Raw genomic sequence first — 17,766 nt, forward strand, 5'->3', positions numbered from 1 at the left:
GAGTATATACCATGTGTAGGTATTTTGTGCAGCAGGACCAAAAATCACCAGCCCAAAATCCAGTTGAGTGAAACATGTAAGGATCTTACCTTTCCTTTCTCATAAAGGACTAGCTGCCCTGTCACTAAGCAATCTTCCATACAAATATAAAAAAATCCCAAACAACCCCAAAAAAAACCATCAGCCCGAAATAGTAGCTGTTCACATTAAGTCACTTTAACAAAAATATGCATTTCAAGTAGTGTAAAGTTGTGTTATTATTTTATCAAGAAAAATATCCCTCTCAAATGTCAGGTCTGAGTGGAACATTCTTAAAAACTAACAAAAGAAGTTTGTTCAAATCAAAGTAAATGTGCAGATGTCCTTTTCCATTACCAAAGTCAGCTTTGAACAGATCAGTCTTTAGCATAGAGACCTGATGAACAAATTGACATCAAAATGCATCCAAATGTTCAAAAAGGGCTTATAAAAGTCAGACTCCGTTGAATACAAGTAAATTTAAGAATTAATTGCATGACAGGGTGTGTGTGTGTGTGTGTGTGTGTGTGTGTTACCAGTGCCAAAGCATACAGCTTTTTTAACTGTCAGGCTACAAAACCATTTACACAAATTGCGTACATGTGAAGTTATGCAAATCATAACCAATTTCAGGAAAATAATGTGCCGGAGTCTGTAATTAACATCTAGAATATGTTAAGTAGACACCACCTTTCTCACACTGTTCAGAACCAGTTGCTTTCTGTTGGGCATACATAGCTGTATATTGTGCATATGCAGCTCTGCACACTGAATTTGGAAGAGAAATCAAGATATGCACAAGGCAGTAAGTTATTAAAATGGGAAAAGCAGAGACTGAAAAAAATGCTTAGTAGCCTGATAACTTTCCCAGGCTGACAATCCAGAAATGAATTAAAATTGTAAGGTATTGATATTACCAAAGAAGAGAATTAAGCAATGTAACATGCCAAGGCAGGAACTTACTGAAAGAGAAACTAGAGTTAGATTGAAAAAAATGCTTCCAAGTGTCCAAAAAAGTGAAAATCTTCTATTATCTAATGCTTGAGGATGAAAGAACGTATCTGTCATTTCCTTTATCTGTTCTTACTTCTCCTTTTAGACTTAATGATCCTAAATTGCAGCAGCCCAACCTCCTCCAAAATATCCTTCCTAAATCTTATCCTTTCTGAAAAACAATGGAGTCTACTGAAGCCATCAGCAGCTCAACTGCTTACAGCATGAATTTTTTTTAAAAAAATAGTATTTATTTCAAAATAAATAACTCACTGAGCAGAGGGAGTAGATATTTTTTTCTGAAAATATAACCAGTTCACATGCACAAGGAGGAACCTGACAGATGTGAAAATAAGAGTACAGTAGTATTAAAGCTGTAGATCCGGGTAGGACTCTTACCCCCCACCCTTCTAAATCTCCAGGACATGACTGTCTTCAAAGCATTGACATTTGAGCTGCTGGTACATGAGCTCATAATTAACCAGCTTTCAGGGTCAGTTTCATTACTGCAGTAACAGATAACAAAAATATCTTTGCTTTCATAAGGCTCCATCCTCTATGAAGAGAAAAGATCCTACAAAACTGAGATTGGTTTATCAGCTGTAATACAGAACAGGTTCAGACATTAGTCATAAAATGGTACTGTATCTATTTTTAACTATAATTTAACATAGCCAGCTCATGTGGATTAACATCTGCTTCTTAGATGATACTCATGCTAAAGCAGTCTTAAACTGTCCCTAATCAGCAGATGTACACAAATATAAATCTTCACTGTGACCAGTCTCTCAGGCAACAGGATACAATGAACAGGACACTGAACTAAGGGAACTGCAGAGGGTTGGATATTCATCTCAACCGCATGCTGGCATGCTCCAAGATCTTCAGTATACATCTAATGAGCTTTTGGTGCCAAAAAAAAATATTTTGGGGTATCCATATAACACTCCCCTTTATTATCAGAAAAGAGGTAGGAATAAGGAAAATCTGTTCAATATTGAAAGCCTGCCTTAGTAATTTAACAACATAAAATAATTAAGTCTTCATGCATTAATTGTAACTACTTACATGACTTTAAAAAAACCTGCAGCACGGTGATGTTATCTTCCCTGCTCATTGTTTGGAACAACTTTGCTTTTTTATTATCAGTAAAATATGCTTAATTGATTTTTGAATTTTATTAATTCAAAGCAGACAAATGTACCATGTAAACACTGCCAAATGCTTCTGCTGTTCCCCACTGATGAAGTATTTTGTATTTCTGGAAATACAGACTCCTTCACAAGACTTACATAATCCCCCAGAGAGGAGTTTTTCTGTGTTTGGTAAAATACAATTTAAGCAGTACGCTTTACCTTAGCCAAGTTCCATCCCATCAGCACTTACACTTACTTGGAAAAAAAGAATAAAGATTTGGCTTTGCAAGCAAACATTTCATAGAGCAAGTATTATACCAGCATCTATGGCTCAGCATCAAAATAATAAATCCTTTTTAATTAGAAAACTAAAGAAACCGCCTCTTCACAATCCAACATTGCATCACTACATTTTGCTCATGAGAACACAGTTTGCAGTCGCTAAGTTGCACATAAAGGGTTTATTTTAAATGTTTTAAAGATAGAGTTACATCATAATTATAAAAATTACTTACAGAATTAAGTAACAGATTTAAAGTGTTTATACTTCTAAATGAAGAGAACAGGGAACTGTCTACATTGTTCAAAATAAAATAAAAATAATGAAACCAAGCTCTAAAGATGAAGTCATTACCTAATTTTAAAATGTGAACACGAAGACCTTTGAACTATACACATACCAAGAACCATCCAAATTGCACTAATGATGTAAAATACAAAAAGCACAGCATTTTCAAGGAACCAGAAACTGTTTTTACCATAATTCTTTTCCCTGAATCAACTAGTCAGTTCCATCTGAAGATAAAGCCTCCATTTTTAAATAATTCACTTAAGGCTTCTACCTGCTGCAATAAAAAGGGTTTTCCCCATCGTCTACTCCAACGTAGTTTATGGTTTGGCACTCAAAAGAAAGAAGAAAAATGTAGTGTTTTGCTAAGCAACTGTGATTTTATTTTTTAACAGAATACATGGTCCCTTCAAATGCTGTATGACACATACAACTGGAAAATTACCTTCCGTTGGCACTATGCTCGTCTCATCGGTGCATTTAATCCTACTAACAACCATTGAAACAGTACAATAAGCAAATTCACAAAAAACTGAACACAAAATAAAAACAGAACAAAACCAAAACCTAAACACTTTAACATGCAACTTTAGTTTGTTACATTGAATGCTCTAACCCTCTAAGCATGCAAAAAAGGATGGTTTGCATTTAATTTGGTGGGGTTTTTTTCCTTTTAAAAAGTTTTACATGGCAGCCTGACATCACACACACGCACACACACAATATACAACATTACTACAGCAGGTAAATGTGAAAGGTGAGTAACTTTTATACAAAGATCCATGGCTTGTGCCATCACAAGCCCTATGTGATTTTGGAAAGTAATGTTGAACCCCTATAACAAGGAACCAACATTTAGTTACCAGGGTAATGCAAGCACTGCATGCAGATCTGAAACGTGAGCCTAAAACAAAGCCCAAAGCAGATGGGCAGGGAGCAGAATTAGTCTCAAGCCTCAAAAAGGTGGTTTAAGCTATCAAAAAAAAAAAAAGATGAAAAGAAATACCCACACAACAGACAACGGGAACATCTAAAAACAACCATAAAATTTACAGTTTATAGATTATACTCTAATTGGCAGAATACGTGGTGTATTAAAGAGGCTTGCAGAAAACCCACAAATGCAAGCCTAATGCTAAAAATGTTCCAGTAGACCTAAACCTCTGATATTTCAAAACAAACCGTGTATTCCTCAGATATATAGCCCAAAGTTCAGTATACTAGGTTATTCATGTATCTTGTGTATAATCAATACACTCACTTATTCTTGTGCCACAAATATCAACTTGGGCTCATGGAGCCAGGCTCAGCTTTGAGATTTACATGCAGGACTCTTAAGAGTCAATAGAAAACACATAACAGATCTGCAGGATGAAAACACTGTGTTGCAAATCTGCTCACTTTGTTCAAAACACAAGGAACATTTAGGACTCAGGTACTTAGTGCTTAAGGACTGCATTGAGAAGCTATTCACTGAAAGACAATAGCCTGCCTTCGGTTGCCCATGATGAAATACTGGACGTAATGCAATATAGTAGCAATGGACAAAGAATTAAGGTATCATATTTATATGGAGAGTATTTATTACCATTCAACAGCATAATGAGGCACTAGCCTTAAGGCTAAAATATGAAATCAGGCAAAAAAAATGGACAGAAAGGGGCTTAAACCACTGAGTCTTCAATATCAAGAATACCTACAATGGAGGTCATCTAGACCTCTGATCTCTGATTAACAGCACCTCTCTTGCATCCTTCCACTAATGGCATACAGTTGCATACCAGAGTATTTTTCCTTCCAACAACAGTGTTGACTGCCGTGACATACCGTATTTCTGTAAAAAGAGTTCTCTGAAATGTGCAGAGCTCTGCTGTAATATAACACGACAATTTTCTTTGTGCTGATCGTTGTTGCAATTCTGATACTTTTAGAAGCTGCCACACTTGAAAAACCTTAATTTTCATTTACAACTATCTTGCAAGATTAAAGCCGTGAAAGGACTTTGCTGTTGTGGGCTGCTATTTATATCCACAATCTAATGCAGATGACCGAACCGCTGAGACTGCATATAGCTTCCATTAGATAGTACACCACTGGCATGCAGAACTCTAGTGTTCATAGAATGAAATTCACATTAACAGCATACCTCAAAGCAAGTACAATGTACACCACAAAAGGCAACAACAGGTTTAAGCTGTAGATTTGTCCAGACACTCCGTATGTGGAAAAGCCAGAAAAAATAAATTGGGAAGATGCCTTCTTGAACCGAAATGGTTAAAAAGAAAACAAACAAAACAAAGAAACAAAGGAACACAACAGACTGAGCAGAAGGCAACAGACACTTCTCCTTGTCTAAAGTAAGTCTTCAATGAAAAAGGACACCCCTTCCCACCCCCCTGGCATGAGATTATATTTACCATGTAAAATGTTAACTACTGTTAGCCTTCTAAGTCCACACATAAACATTCAGGTTGCTAGATTTTGATATTAAATGAGACTACTGACTGCCAATGCGTAGTCTAAAGTCTTCTGAAGTAGCATATATACTGTTAAAGTTGTGGCACCAAGCACTTGGGTTTTGCTAAGAAGTGTGTGTAACAAAGAAAGAAATACAACACTGAGGATTGAAGGCAGCCTTGTTGCATGTATTTTCTGGTTCCTACAACTTGTAAATATGGGCCGTTAACCTGCATTTTCTAATTAACTGGTTATACAGATTAAATATATTTTTATAGTTTAAAGCCTTTTCAACTGAAAGGTGTGCACATCAAAACACTTGATATCCTACTGCCCTGTGACTAGTAAAAATGCACAAGTATTTCCATGTGCTGCAAGTTCTTGAAAAGCTAAATTTGAAATAAAGTGTAGAAACACAGCAAACTGATGTTACTTGGGTTAGGCACTCCTCAATGCTGCACAAACTGTTCAAACCTTTCAGAAAGTCACCTCTGTCCCAACCCTGAAAACAAGGACTGCCAATAGCCAAGAAATTAAATTTAATGTTACAAAAGAAGGCATATCAAAATATCAAACTACACTTGCATGTGGCAGTTGAACAAGTGAGTGCAAGGTTGAAGAAAAAGTTAAAATCTATGAAGAAATTTAGATTAATGATTACAATACTAGATCAACTTCACACAGCTTGAATTTGCAGCTGTTCTTTGCTTTTAACTCCCTCCTGCCCAATATATTGACTTCCTTCAAGAAAAGGAGTTCTCTTACACAAAATGTGTCATGTTTGTTTATAATATTCAGAACAAAACAGTTTTGCTGGCAGAGATTGTGGGTTCGCAGGGACATTTAAGCTTTCATTAAACTGGAAAGCAGTCAAGTCTTTGAGTCTACAAATTTTACATTTAATAGTTCCACAAATTTGGCAAAAGTTCACAATGACGTCTAGGATGTCTTCACCAAATCGTAGACATAAATATGGAAATCATCATCAAACTTGATGAAATAGACAGATGGTTTGGCTTCAACTTGATGAATGACCATGCCAGTCCTTTTTGAGCCATCTTCTTTGGCATATTCCACTTGTTTACCTACCAGGCTGTCCACAACTTCACCTGGTTCCCGTTCTGCAGGAGGGGAATCATCTGTAACACAAAAAACCAGTATACTTTGGTAGACATTAGTGGAATTTATAATACAGAACACAAGTCCAAAGTCTTTTTTAAAATTCATACAAAACAATCAGGAGTTTTAAAGTATGTAGAAAATTAGTTATGTTCAGACAAGCACCTAACGATTGCCACGCTTCTAGAAAGTACAGTTGCAGAAAATTTTTCAAGAAATACTGTCTTCAGTTTTAGTAAGACAAAAATAGCACTTTGATTGGTAAGAGAAGCAAATCCTTTGAGATGAAGCTTTATGCACAAATTATAGAAAATGGCTGCGGATAACTGAATTTAAGCCACCAGCAGAAAAAGGCACTGGGTTTCCTTTGCAGAAAGGCAGCCAAACTAAATTCCCTCTTTCTACACACATTATTCCAAGTTTCAGTGCACGAATGCCACTTCAACAAAAACATCCCAGATGACAGTAAGTGTAAACTCCTTATTAAAAGGGGCTTTTGACTCCATATTGGAATAATGCGGTTGGTAAAGTCTAACAATATTATTTGCTTATCTAGCAAAACCTAGCCAGAAATATCTTTGTATTTTAGATGATGCCTATGCTAAACTTGGATACAAAAAGGCATGATTTCTAACACACCAGTTGCCAAGGGGTTGGTTACAAGGCAAACACAGAGCTAATGTGATAAAAGGTTCTCCACTGTACTGGAGAACCGGAACCTAACCACGCCTTCTTTATTAGCTTGTCTTCTTTTTGAAGAAAATTTGTGTTTTGTATTCCAGTGAGGAATACAAATTTTAGTAACGGTCACACCTGATGTGGCTTTTAGTCTGGAAATCCTAAGATTTCAAATTAATGTCTTTGTTCCAAGTTTGCATTAAGAATCCCTTACAGATTTCACCCATTTTCTTTTCAGTTCTGTGAGTTGTAAAAGAACTCCCACAGGAGAAAAAAAAAAAACAAAAAAACAAAAACAGGGAATGAATGGAGTGGCTTGTACTTACACTTAAGATTCTTCCACAAACTTAAGAAGTTTCTCTTTCACTTTTTGTTTCAGATCCTCTGCAAATGCACTGTCGTACATAGTAATTATCCTCTTAATATCAGTTTTATATAAAGAGTCTTCCTTGGCAAAAATGCAAGTTAAACTCTTACATTTTCATTTAGAAGAAATTTTGTAGTGTTGACAAAGTTTTAGTATCAAATCCCTCAACACATTTTCCCCTTACCAAAAAAAGCATAAACGAAATTATCTAAATTTCGTCTCCTCCTCACATATGCAAGGCCTGTCTTTGAGAAGAGAGAGTTCCCTAGAACTTTTAGTTGTAATACTATGTCAAGTTCCACCAAATTTGCAGGCATACTTTCAGGTATTTTAAAATTTGATTCGAAAAATACTACTCAACATCCAACCACTGACTTAAGGACACAATACAGAAAGCACTCAGATTCAGGGAAGGTAGCAAATGCTTAGAAGTGTTTTGGGAACAGGTAAGAAGTAGATAATCTCATGACTGAGCATGGGAAGTGGATTTAAACCAACCAGCATTGATAGGTTCTTTCCATACTCCACCCCCAAAGGTGGAAGAAAACAAAGCAGACTTAAAATACATTCCAACTTCTTTTTACTAGTTCAGACAAAGAACAAATTATTTGAAGGTTCAAATCTGAAAGAGCTCGATTTATTTCTTTAGGAAGAGGACAGTCACTTTTTCCTGTTAACATTTGTGGCTCACTCTTTACACGCAGCAGATACATTGCTTTTTGTTAGGAGTGGAGCAAAAGCAGTATCTAAGCACAGATAGACAATTACTACAGACATTATGCAAATAAGTGCCACTTGTTTGTTTAATCATCAGACTGTTATCAGAGCTAGATCTGAAGGAAGACAGTCTCAAACTCAAGAAATTAATTGTAACTAATACTCATGTAAACACTACATAGCCAACCACAACAGTTATCCAATTATTTTTCTTTAAAGCCCAGATTTCCTCTGTCAGAAAGTGTGTTTTAGGTATACAGGAGAAATAGAAAAAAAGTATTCTTTACAAGTTTTTTTTTTCCTTTCTTTTTATACTGGCTATCCATATTTCTTGAACAATATTGATTTTGTGAAACTCTTTCTACATTAATAGGAAAAGCCCCAGTGACTTTCACGTCAAGTAGGGAGGGGGAAAAATATCCCTCCTGATGCAATTTTTCTTACTAATTTTTCTTGCTTGTGTGTTGCAACATGTGTGAGAAAACAAATTTTCAAAAGATCTGTACTTCTTTCCCCCAAGAAACTACTCCAAAGTTTTTCACACTGAAGACACCTACCCCAATGAAATTAATCTGACTATATTAGTAGGCCCCAAAATAATATTCCCACAGGAACTGCTTCAGAAACACAACTCAAGAGCTACCTCAACAAGCTGTGATACTTCTATAGGAAAACAACAGTGGAAAACTTGTAGTTTGTCAGTTTCTATTAAAAAATTCCAAGCATGAACTCTTCCACAGTAGTATGTACATACTTCCATCAGAATTAGGAATAATTATAGAAAAGGCTTTTCCTGCATATGTCCTTGCTCATAAAAGTAAAGTATTTCAGCAGTTAACACAGATATTCTTTGTTGTTGTGATACTTTAAAAAAAATATTCTTAAAAAAAAAATTGAAGGGACTAAGCAAACATTAATATAAAAAGCTGCCTCTTTCAAATGGTAACTGGCCTACTTACTCGAATCAGGCATAATGCGAAGGTCACCTTCTTTATAATCATCTAAGAGTTGGTACATGTACAAGACGGGATCTTTCTCATAGGTAATATAAAACCACGTGTTCATAATAGGAGCTCGAGCCAAAACCATCCCCCTCCATTCATCTTTTGAGCCATCTTCTGTTTCAAACATGTGTTCCACAGCTTTACCAATCATTGTGTCTGCCAGGTGGGCATCACTAATTCGAGATGAAGCTGAAATGACAGCATTTCCTAAGTTCATTCAAAAGCACAAATACATGTCTTGGTGATAAATAATCTTTACCCTGATTCATAAACAAATACGACTCTAAGTTAGTCAATTCACATACAAAACAAACACTACCCATTCCACAGAGTTTACTACCCACTGCAGAACTTTAGCAAAGTTGTTAAAATAACAATATATCATTGTACTCCCCATGACTAAACAATCATAATGCAACGTAAAGTGAGATCAATCAAGGCCAGAGCAGTGACGATTCCTTGTATTTTAGTTACCTGGACACTGGAGGGAGCAAGGCAGGCAGAGAGAGGAGGAAGACAGGCCAGTCACAGAACAGCTCTATGAAGTTATTAATGAAACTTTAGGGTTTGGTTCCCCCTAATGCCACTCTCGAGATTGCTACCAATTGCTTAGCAGTCAGAAGAAGGAACAAGCTTATTCTGTTTGTAAACTAGTAAATACTTGGGTAAATATTGAACTTTGCAGTTTGAAAAACCTGCAGTTTAGCAATCCAGTGGTAATTCTGAAAATCGAAAAGCCTTGTTACTAATCAAGGTATTTTACTTCAAAAAATGCCTTTTCCCTCCATTATTAAAAGTACTTGGGCGAAGTACATGAGGAAAAATGTGACATTATTACTGTCAGACACACACAACAGACAACACAGCCAAGAGGGCTCAGAGTTTAAATTTTCACAGAGATATCAATGTTAAGTTTACGTATTGTTCTTAGGGATAAGACTCTAAGCAAAAACTATAGAATGTACTGCATACTACTTAAAGACAGCAGACAGTACTGCACTCGCTGGTATCATCAAACCTTAGCGGAATCAAGAAAACTTAAATAGAGCGTTTAGACTGCCTTCCATATGACAAAAATGAATTTGACTAATAACATTTAAGATGTTATCTTCAGGGAAGTCTGAAGAGATTAGTGGAGCATATTTAATAATAAATGTCAGCCTCTACGTATGTGAATTTAGGAGAAAAACCCAAAACACTTACCAACTCTGTCTGGAAGAACTTCAAGTGCTGAAACTCTTTCATCTTTGTGCAGTTCTAGTCCATACACACAGTCAAATCCATCATACTTTATAAGATAGAGAGAGGGATTTACAGGAACTTGATCAAGAACTGTGCCCTTCCATTGTGTTACAGGTCCACTCCCTTCTTTCCATCCATGCTGTATTCTGCAGCCTACAATATTTCTCCGTGGCTGAGAAATAGGTTTGCTTGGTCCCACATTGTTTCTGTGCTTTCTGTATACGGATACAAACATAATGTTAAACAAATACATACATATTCAAAATTCTACTCCAGACAAGAGCTGTGTGCTTTAAGATGATATTTTAGTAGCTTAGTGCACTTTATTCAAATTAGGGTATAAAGCACATTACACTACATTGAAAAAAAGAAAAACACACTGAAAAGTAGTGAAACATTTTTGATGTCCTTTATAGGTGAGTTTCCTAATAGTTGTTTCTAAAACTAGTTTGCTTAAGCCAAAAGAACTATTTTAGCCTTTGCTACACTGAATGTCAAAAGTAAAACTCACCTGATCAGGTCTCAAATCACAAGGTCACCTGGCAGTATTATAACTTTACTATCTTTTTGCTCTCTGCAGAATAGTAAACACAACTCCTGCCCCAGGAGGAAGAAGTCAGTGGAAACATTACCGGTGGCTGACTAAAATTCTTCCAAGGCATTTGTTTTCCCTAACCTGCATTTTCACCTGAAAGAAATTTAGCTTCCTTCTGCACTTACAGATATTTTTGACTCCAAGTGTTTTTAAAGACACATGGTAGGAACAACGCTTCTCTAGCATTCCTTTGTAGTATAGCAAAAGAAAAATGGTATGTAATGGTAATGGCAATAGAAGGGATACTCCTTAATGTGGAAAACGGATTACACATACTTTTTTGTCCTTCCTCTATTTTCATGGAAGTTGCATGGAAATTCCCTCTGGTGAGTAACAGTTGTCTGATCAACAGTCATGCAAGCTATTCGACAGTTTCAAATCACTGAAAGTGTTACATAAGTTTTGTTCTACCCAGTTATTAGAAACACTAATTGACCATTTTGAGTACAAATGGAAGAAACTAAGAAACATTATCACAGTATACTGGTGACAAGAAATGACTATTATATCTATTTTAGCATGTTAAGTTTAGCACTTAACTCATTCCTTAAAAGATTATTTAGAGGGTTGCCTGATAAGAATTCTCATGAATGCCAAATAGTTGCAAAATAAATTTTTGGGTTACTACTTGTAGCATACTTCATTTAAATGGCAAGAAAATATGCACATCACTAGCATGCTCAAAAGCAACACCTGAAAGAGAAAATCAGTTGCAGAAAACAATACTCTTCCTTGTATTACAGAGAATGACCAAAGAAAAATATCTCTGGGAACAATGAATGCTCTCAGAGGAGTCCCTATATGATCCAAAAAAGGCAAGTAACAATCATATCACTGAAATCCTGGAAGCAGACCTGCAGAATAATGCACTCACTACACACTGGAACGCATAATGCTGAAGATGTAATCGTAACTATTAAAACCAAGATCTACGATTCCTTCAGCAGCTTGTCCCACCTCCAGACTTTCATTCACTGTGAACATCTTAGCAGAGAGTTTTGTCAAATTTCACTTTTGTTATCACTTGACCTTTTCAGCAAGATCAAACTGCAGTTTTTGTATTCCTAGCTTTGACAGTACAGATTATTATAAGAACTCCAACCTCTTCAGTTAAGAGGTCTCCCACAAAGTTGGTTCTAATTTTATACAGAAAGGAGAATGCACTTTCAAATTCTAGTTCTTGCTCACCTTGCTCACACTTTTTTTTTAATTGTAATAGCCTCAGTAATGGTTTACTATTACAAAATGAGATAAGAAACCTGGTTCTCAACACAATGAAAATGAGGTTTTTTTGCATGCAATTCATTTATTTAGTTCTAAGGAATCATAATTCCTTTCTAAAGCAGAATAAAATCAATGATGATAAAAAAGATTAAAATAGATAAAAGAATATAATTTTTAAAGCTTGTCTATGCTGCTCACCATGTCATCATTGATAAAGGTAAAAATAACACTGTTCATGTTCAGCTTCACAGCCAATTTTATTTTCTGCCTATAAAGCATAATCCAGTTTAGTGTTCAAATTGGAACAATTAAGTGAAAAGCTTCCCGTTCATTTTAAAAAACATGATGGCAAAAGGCGATACAGTTAACTGAGTTCAAACTGGTAACTACTTTAAAAATGCCTCAGAGAGCAAAAAGTATTACAAATTTAATTAGAAGTCAAGTACCCATTAGGTCTACTTGCAGTTCAAATTTTTGTCTGAAGGTTGTACTACTGAACAGCCATTCACTCTCGTTTGCAGTGAGTGGTTCATATTACAAGAAATGAGATTTCCAAACTAGTACATTACCAAGCAATACCTTCTTCTTGCATCTGAACATGTTCTAGGAAAGCAAGCATAGGTTTCTAGCTATCAATAAATAATAGGTATGCATATACCTCCATGTAAGACAACCAAGTAACCAACTCAAACCTCTTGTCTCCTCAACAGTGTGTTATTTCTGTGATACACCAAATAATACTAATGTACATAAACTTCTATGTTGCTACCTCCAGAAGGTCCAACAAATTTTTTTTCTTCTGTTTCATTAGAATTATCTTTAAAATTCCACAAAGATTTGCTCCTGAAGATTGGATAACAATTTTCCTAGATGTGTAAAACATGGAGCCAGGAAAAACAGAAAATAGAAAGTCCCTCAATGTGAATGGCCCTTCAGTCCCCAAAAGTTTCAGATCCTCCTCCTTATCTTGAAGGCAGCAGCTCTTAAGTGAAACCTATTTATGTGAAAAGGTTTCACTATCAGATCCAGATAATTTAGAAACTTTCTAGAGACAAGACAGGCAGAAGAAAGAAGTCTTCACAGATTTTAAAGCTGTATTTATATGGTTCTCACACAAACTTTTATTTGGCAGCTGCTACCATGGAAACCAATGCAGTATGGAACTGCATAGGACTGGTAGCAGAAAAATAACAGTTACTTCAGGGTTATGCTTAAAAGACAAACTAGCATTTATAAAAAGGAAAATGGCGATTCCCAATAGCCCTACGAAGTAGTTACCCATTTAGGTTTGGTTGTTGATTTTTTTTCTTTTTTTTCTGACCACCTCATCTTAGAAAAACACCACAGGGTAGAACTAAGGAAAAAACCAGAAGGGTGAAAGAAAACTATACCCCTCAGATATGTAAAAAAAGGCACAACTGTGAAAAAGAGGAAGGAAAACAACAAAATGGTGTAAATGCAGTACAGTAGCAATGTTTAATACAATTTCAAGTCTCTCTGGTGCCAAACAAAGATGTTATTAAAAATAAGACACAAAACTTATTAAAATTGTGATCTTCTTACAGACTACCATTAATAGCAGAATGGTCATGAGAGAATTGTTGTCAACTACTTTTCACAATATTCAGACTATGAGGCACACTAGTTGAGGCAAAAGTTTTGAAGTACTTTCTGCACTCCCTCAAAACCCATCACACAGTTGTGAACTTCATCTTCAGATGCTGCAGGAATCAAGATTAAAAGTTAGCTTAAAGTGGGATCAGAAACTCAAAATGGTTAAGTTCACCTGCAGTTTAATTGCAGCTATAATCTGCACCTCAAAGTCCTTGAATTGCCAACTACAAGAGATCTGGAGAGCCTATGAAGAAAGGATTGTTGTATACTCACACTATTTCTTGTACTCTTTCCTTATGCACTAAAGGTGCAAAGAATGAGATCTGGGAGATTACTGACTGATCTGATGCCAGTGAGATCAGCTTCATATTGCCAGAGATCACCAGTACTCATTGACTGCATACTTGGAAGAACTACCCGATAACCATGGAAACCTCTTCCAAAAGGCTCAACACTTACTACCATTAACAGTTCAGAAGACTCATGCACACTGCTCATTCTATCACATCCTCAATTACTGAAGTCATGCCCTGTTCCATCCTCTTGGCTACTTCCTCTGCCACATACCTCCTGAAGCTAGTTTAAAATCTCCTTGATGGCCTTTGAGTGCCAGTAGGCTTGTTCCTCTTTTACTCTATGTGAGGAGTAACTAACTAACTAACTGAATCAGTGACAAAGTATGCATTACTAACTCATAGTCTACCGTAACACCTCGGAGTAGTATTAGCATGTATTATTACATGGTCATTCATATCCTACTCGTTTATGGTAAACTACTATGGTCTACTACCCTGCCTCATTCTCAGAAAAGTCAGTGAGCAGCACACAAGAAATCATCTGGGTTTTGTACAAAAAAACTTTGCTAAATAATTAATAAACAATTGAACTAGGCTAAATTAACATAAAACTAAGGAGGATGCTTAAGTCAAATGCTTCAAAAGCATGTCACTTAGGATCAAAGCTTCTTATGCCCCACAAAAGCCTTTATGCTAACGAATTTACAGCCTATTTAGGTATTTTAAAAAGTGTGTAACACCACAACAATAAAGACAAATCTAGCCACCCTCAAGTACAAAAGGCAACCCACCTCTGATAGTCTTCCCATCATACACTCCTTTCTCTGAGCGGTTGAAAGAGAACAAGAGAAATTAAGTTTTAACCAACTCCACCTGCCCCTACACAAATATATGTTTCTCTTTGCCTTCTATGAAGATAGACTGGATAATGATGAGCTGGTGGAAGGGATAAGAGTAGTTTTACATCAGGTGTTGTCTCTAGGGAACAGTTAACAGTGTTAGCAGTGATTAACTATGTTAATCATAGAAAATACACCTGCCAAACAAATTGGTTTTGACTGATGCACCACTATATGAGTTTATACTTAAAATACAACTAGGAACATTTTAATAAGTTTTACACTTGCTCAGCTTAGATTTCTCCCAACAGAGATGTAGCAAGATACGGCATCTCGCTGTTTGACACCAAGACTAATTATGCCCAGAACTTTACCTCTGTTTTCACACAGTTACTCACCAATGTTCAGCTGCCACTATTTAAAAATGTCGTAAAATACAAGTCATATATGCATAGGATAAGCAGGTATCCTTCATACACAAGTAGCAGGCTCTTTACAGAAGTACTTCAGTATATCTTTTATTTTAGAAAGGTGAAAAATCCTTTTCAAAACTACAGTTGTAGTGAATGCACGATAAGGTATTTCTAAGATTTCCAGACTGAGTTATCAGTAAGCATGCTTTGCAGTTTTTATTGGCCTGGTGAGGATGCATTAGCTCTGTGCCAGAGAACAGAGATCCCACAGTACAAGTAGCTAATTTCTGGCTACCAGCTCCTTCTCTCCAAATTCCCAAAAGAATTACAAAATTGTATTTAAGGATAATTTCATATTAACAGTCAAAATGATGTTTAAAACTCCACCTGTGGGGCATTCTTTCCTACCACCCTCCTGAAAGAATTTAAAGTCTGACTCTACACAGATATACGCACTGAATATTATTTCACAAGAACAAAGTGAGTGGAACAACACTAGATATATTTCTAGAACAGTACTTCCAGTTAATGAAAGCTATACTTTAGTAAAAATACTAACAACTTACTTGTGGGAAGTTCTTTTCTTCATCATGCTGGCAGACACTCCTGCATGACCTACAACATAAATGAAGATGGAATTATAGAAAGATAAAGCGTGTATTTGATGCCAAAAAAACCCATCTTATACAAGTCTTCCTTTTGAATGTTAAAACACAAAGAAACCAAACACTTCATGTTATGATTGATCAATGAATTGCTACAAGGGCAGAGTGCTCTGCAGGGACAGACACAGGCTACATGCTCATGAAACTCAGGGCTGAACAGAAGGATTGACTGACCACAAGTATTAAAAAGAAAATGGAACTTAACACAACAGGGGCCTGTGTGACCTTTGTTCTGTGAAAATGGCTGTAACAGTTGAGATAATCAATCATCTACAACAGTTTGGTGTATCAGCTGGCTGTGTAACTTTTCACCCTTGAATTAATCAAAAAGGTGCAAATACACATCTTCCTGAGTTAGCAAGACCAACACTGGAGAATTATATACACATCTCAACCTAAAACAGCATATAAAAACTGAACAACGAACAAAAAGGGCTCTGAGAAGAGTAACAGGCTTAAGCTAGTATGTATTCCATGTATTCCTTCCCAGCAACTGGGGACACCCAGTGTGGTGATGGTGAGCATGTTACAGAGACCAGCAAACAGAATCACATTTGTACTGAGATGCAACTGCATATTGCAATAATTGTATTCTGTTAAGTACTGGTGGTCTTATGGTTGTATGGTTTATCTGCTAAATCAAAAAATACTGCAATGTCAAAAAAAAACTTTAAAAAAAGGTATTAAAACATTAAACTTTTGTTGTATGCAACATGTAAGAGAACCTGGTCAGGACAGTAGTGGACTCTTGACAATAACTAGCGTCATGGCCATGATAATCCGTGACATAACATGGTGAATGTTATTTACTAACAATTCAATAATACTAGGAATTCTGATTTAGCATTTCAGTAATGAATAAGAGCCTAAGAGAGGTGACTTACACTGTGAGTAAGGAAGACTAGTGAAAAGACCGTCTGCAGACAGCACCCTTACTGTTTAGAAGATGCAAAACATTGTGAGTGTTAACAAAGGCTGGAAAAAGCTAGTTGATAAATTTGAAAAAGAGCAATGAAGAAATGGTAAGCAGGATTTTTCATGGATAGAAGAACATTGCACTGATCCCTGGGATATTTTGGGAGGCATATGAAAAATGGAAAGCTTCTACTAAGTTGAAGAGAGGAAAGGTTGTTAGAAAGCTACTTGTGAGAAGTAGTGAAGAAGTCAGCAGAGGAGATACGAAAGAACAAGATGATAGTGATAGAAAAAACAGTTATAAAAGAGAACTTGATGTATAAAAAAGTGATGTGCACAGCTAGAAAAATCAAACTAAGTTCTTAGAATGAAAACTGCAGCCTTAGATCACATCCAATATGCACATGTTTAGGGATCATTTACTATTACTATGGTCAACTCAAACAGAGCCTGTTAAAAGCGAAAGTGAAGGATGCTATGCATGCTGAGGATGACAAATGGCCAGAAGATGTCTGGCTTGATACTGATTTTCCTGGTCTTCTCATTGTACTGGTCTGGTCTAGGATAAAGTTACATTTCTTCACAGTAGCTTGTATGGGGTTGTATTTTGGATTTGTGCTGGGAACAGTGTTGGTAACACAGGGATGTTTTAGCAACAACTGTCTGGCAACTAAGTACCGCCCAGCCACTCGCTCACTTCCCTCCTCTTCACCCCCTAGTGATATGGTGGGACAATCAAAAGGGTAAAAGTGAGGAGAAAAAAAACCCTCATGGCTTGAGATAAAAACAGTTTAATAATTAAAAAGAGATTATTACAATAATTATTAAAAAAACTGTAGGAAAAAGAGAAAAATACCCACCACACAGATGAGAAAGAAAAACCCACGAAAGACATGTGATACAAAA

The 17,766-nt window shown here is 36.2% G+C and overlaps 1 protein-coding gene across 7 annotated transcripts in view; it reads right to left on the minus strand.

The window, feature by feature from the left end:
* Nucleotides 1–2,589: 2,589 nt before the first annotated feature.
* The window catches only part of SPIN1 (spindlin 1), a 65,004-nt gene continuing 49,827 nt past the window's right edge, over nt 2,590–17,766 (minus strand). For all 7 annotated transcript variants that reach the window (XM_054186746.1, XM_054186749.1, XM_054186745.1 and 4 more), the window contains 4 exons: nt 15,847–15,895; nt 10,261–10,514; nt 9,013–9,246; nt 2,590–6,311 (listed from right to left, as the gene is read on the minus strand). In XM_054186746.1, the coding sequence (XP_054042721.1) occupies nt 6,112–6,311; nt 9,013–9,246; nt 10,261–10,514; nt 15,847–15,895 (737 nt within the window). In that variant the 3' untranslated portion in view covers nt 2,590–6,111. The remainder of the gene's footprint in view (nt 6,312–9,012; nt 9,247–10,260; nt 10,515–15,846; nt 15,896–17,766) is intronic.

The sequence above is a fragment of the Rissa tridactyla genome, chromosome Z (genome assembly GCF_028500815.1).
Source record: "Rissa tridactyla isolate bRisTri1 chromosome Z, bRisTri1.patW.cur.20221130, whole genome shotgun sequence".
Classification (NCBI taxonomy): Eukaryota; Metazoa; Chordata; class Aves; order Charadriiformes; family Laridae; genus Rissa; species Rissa tridactyla.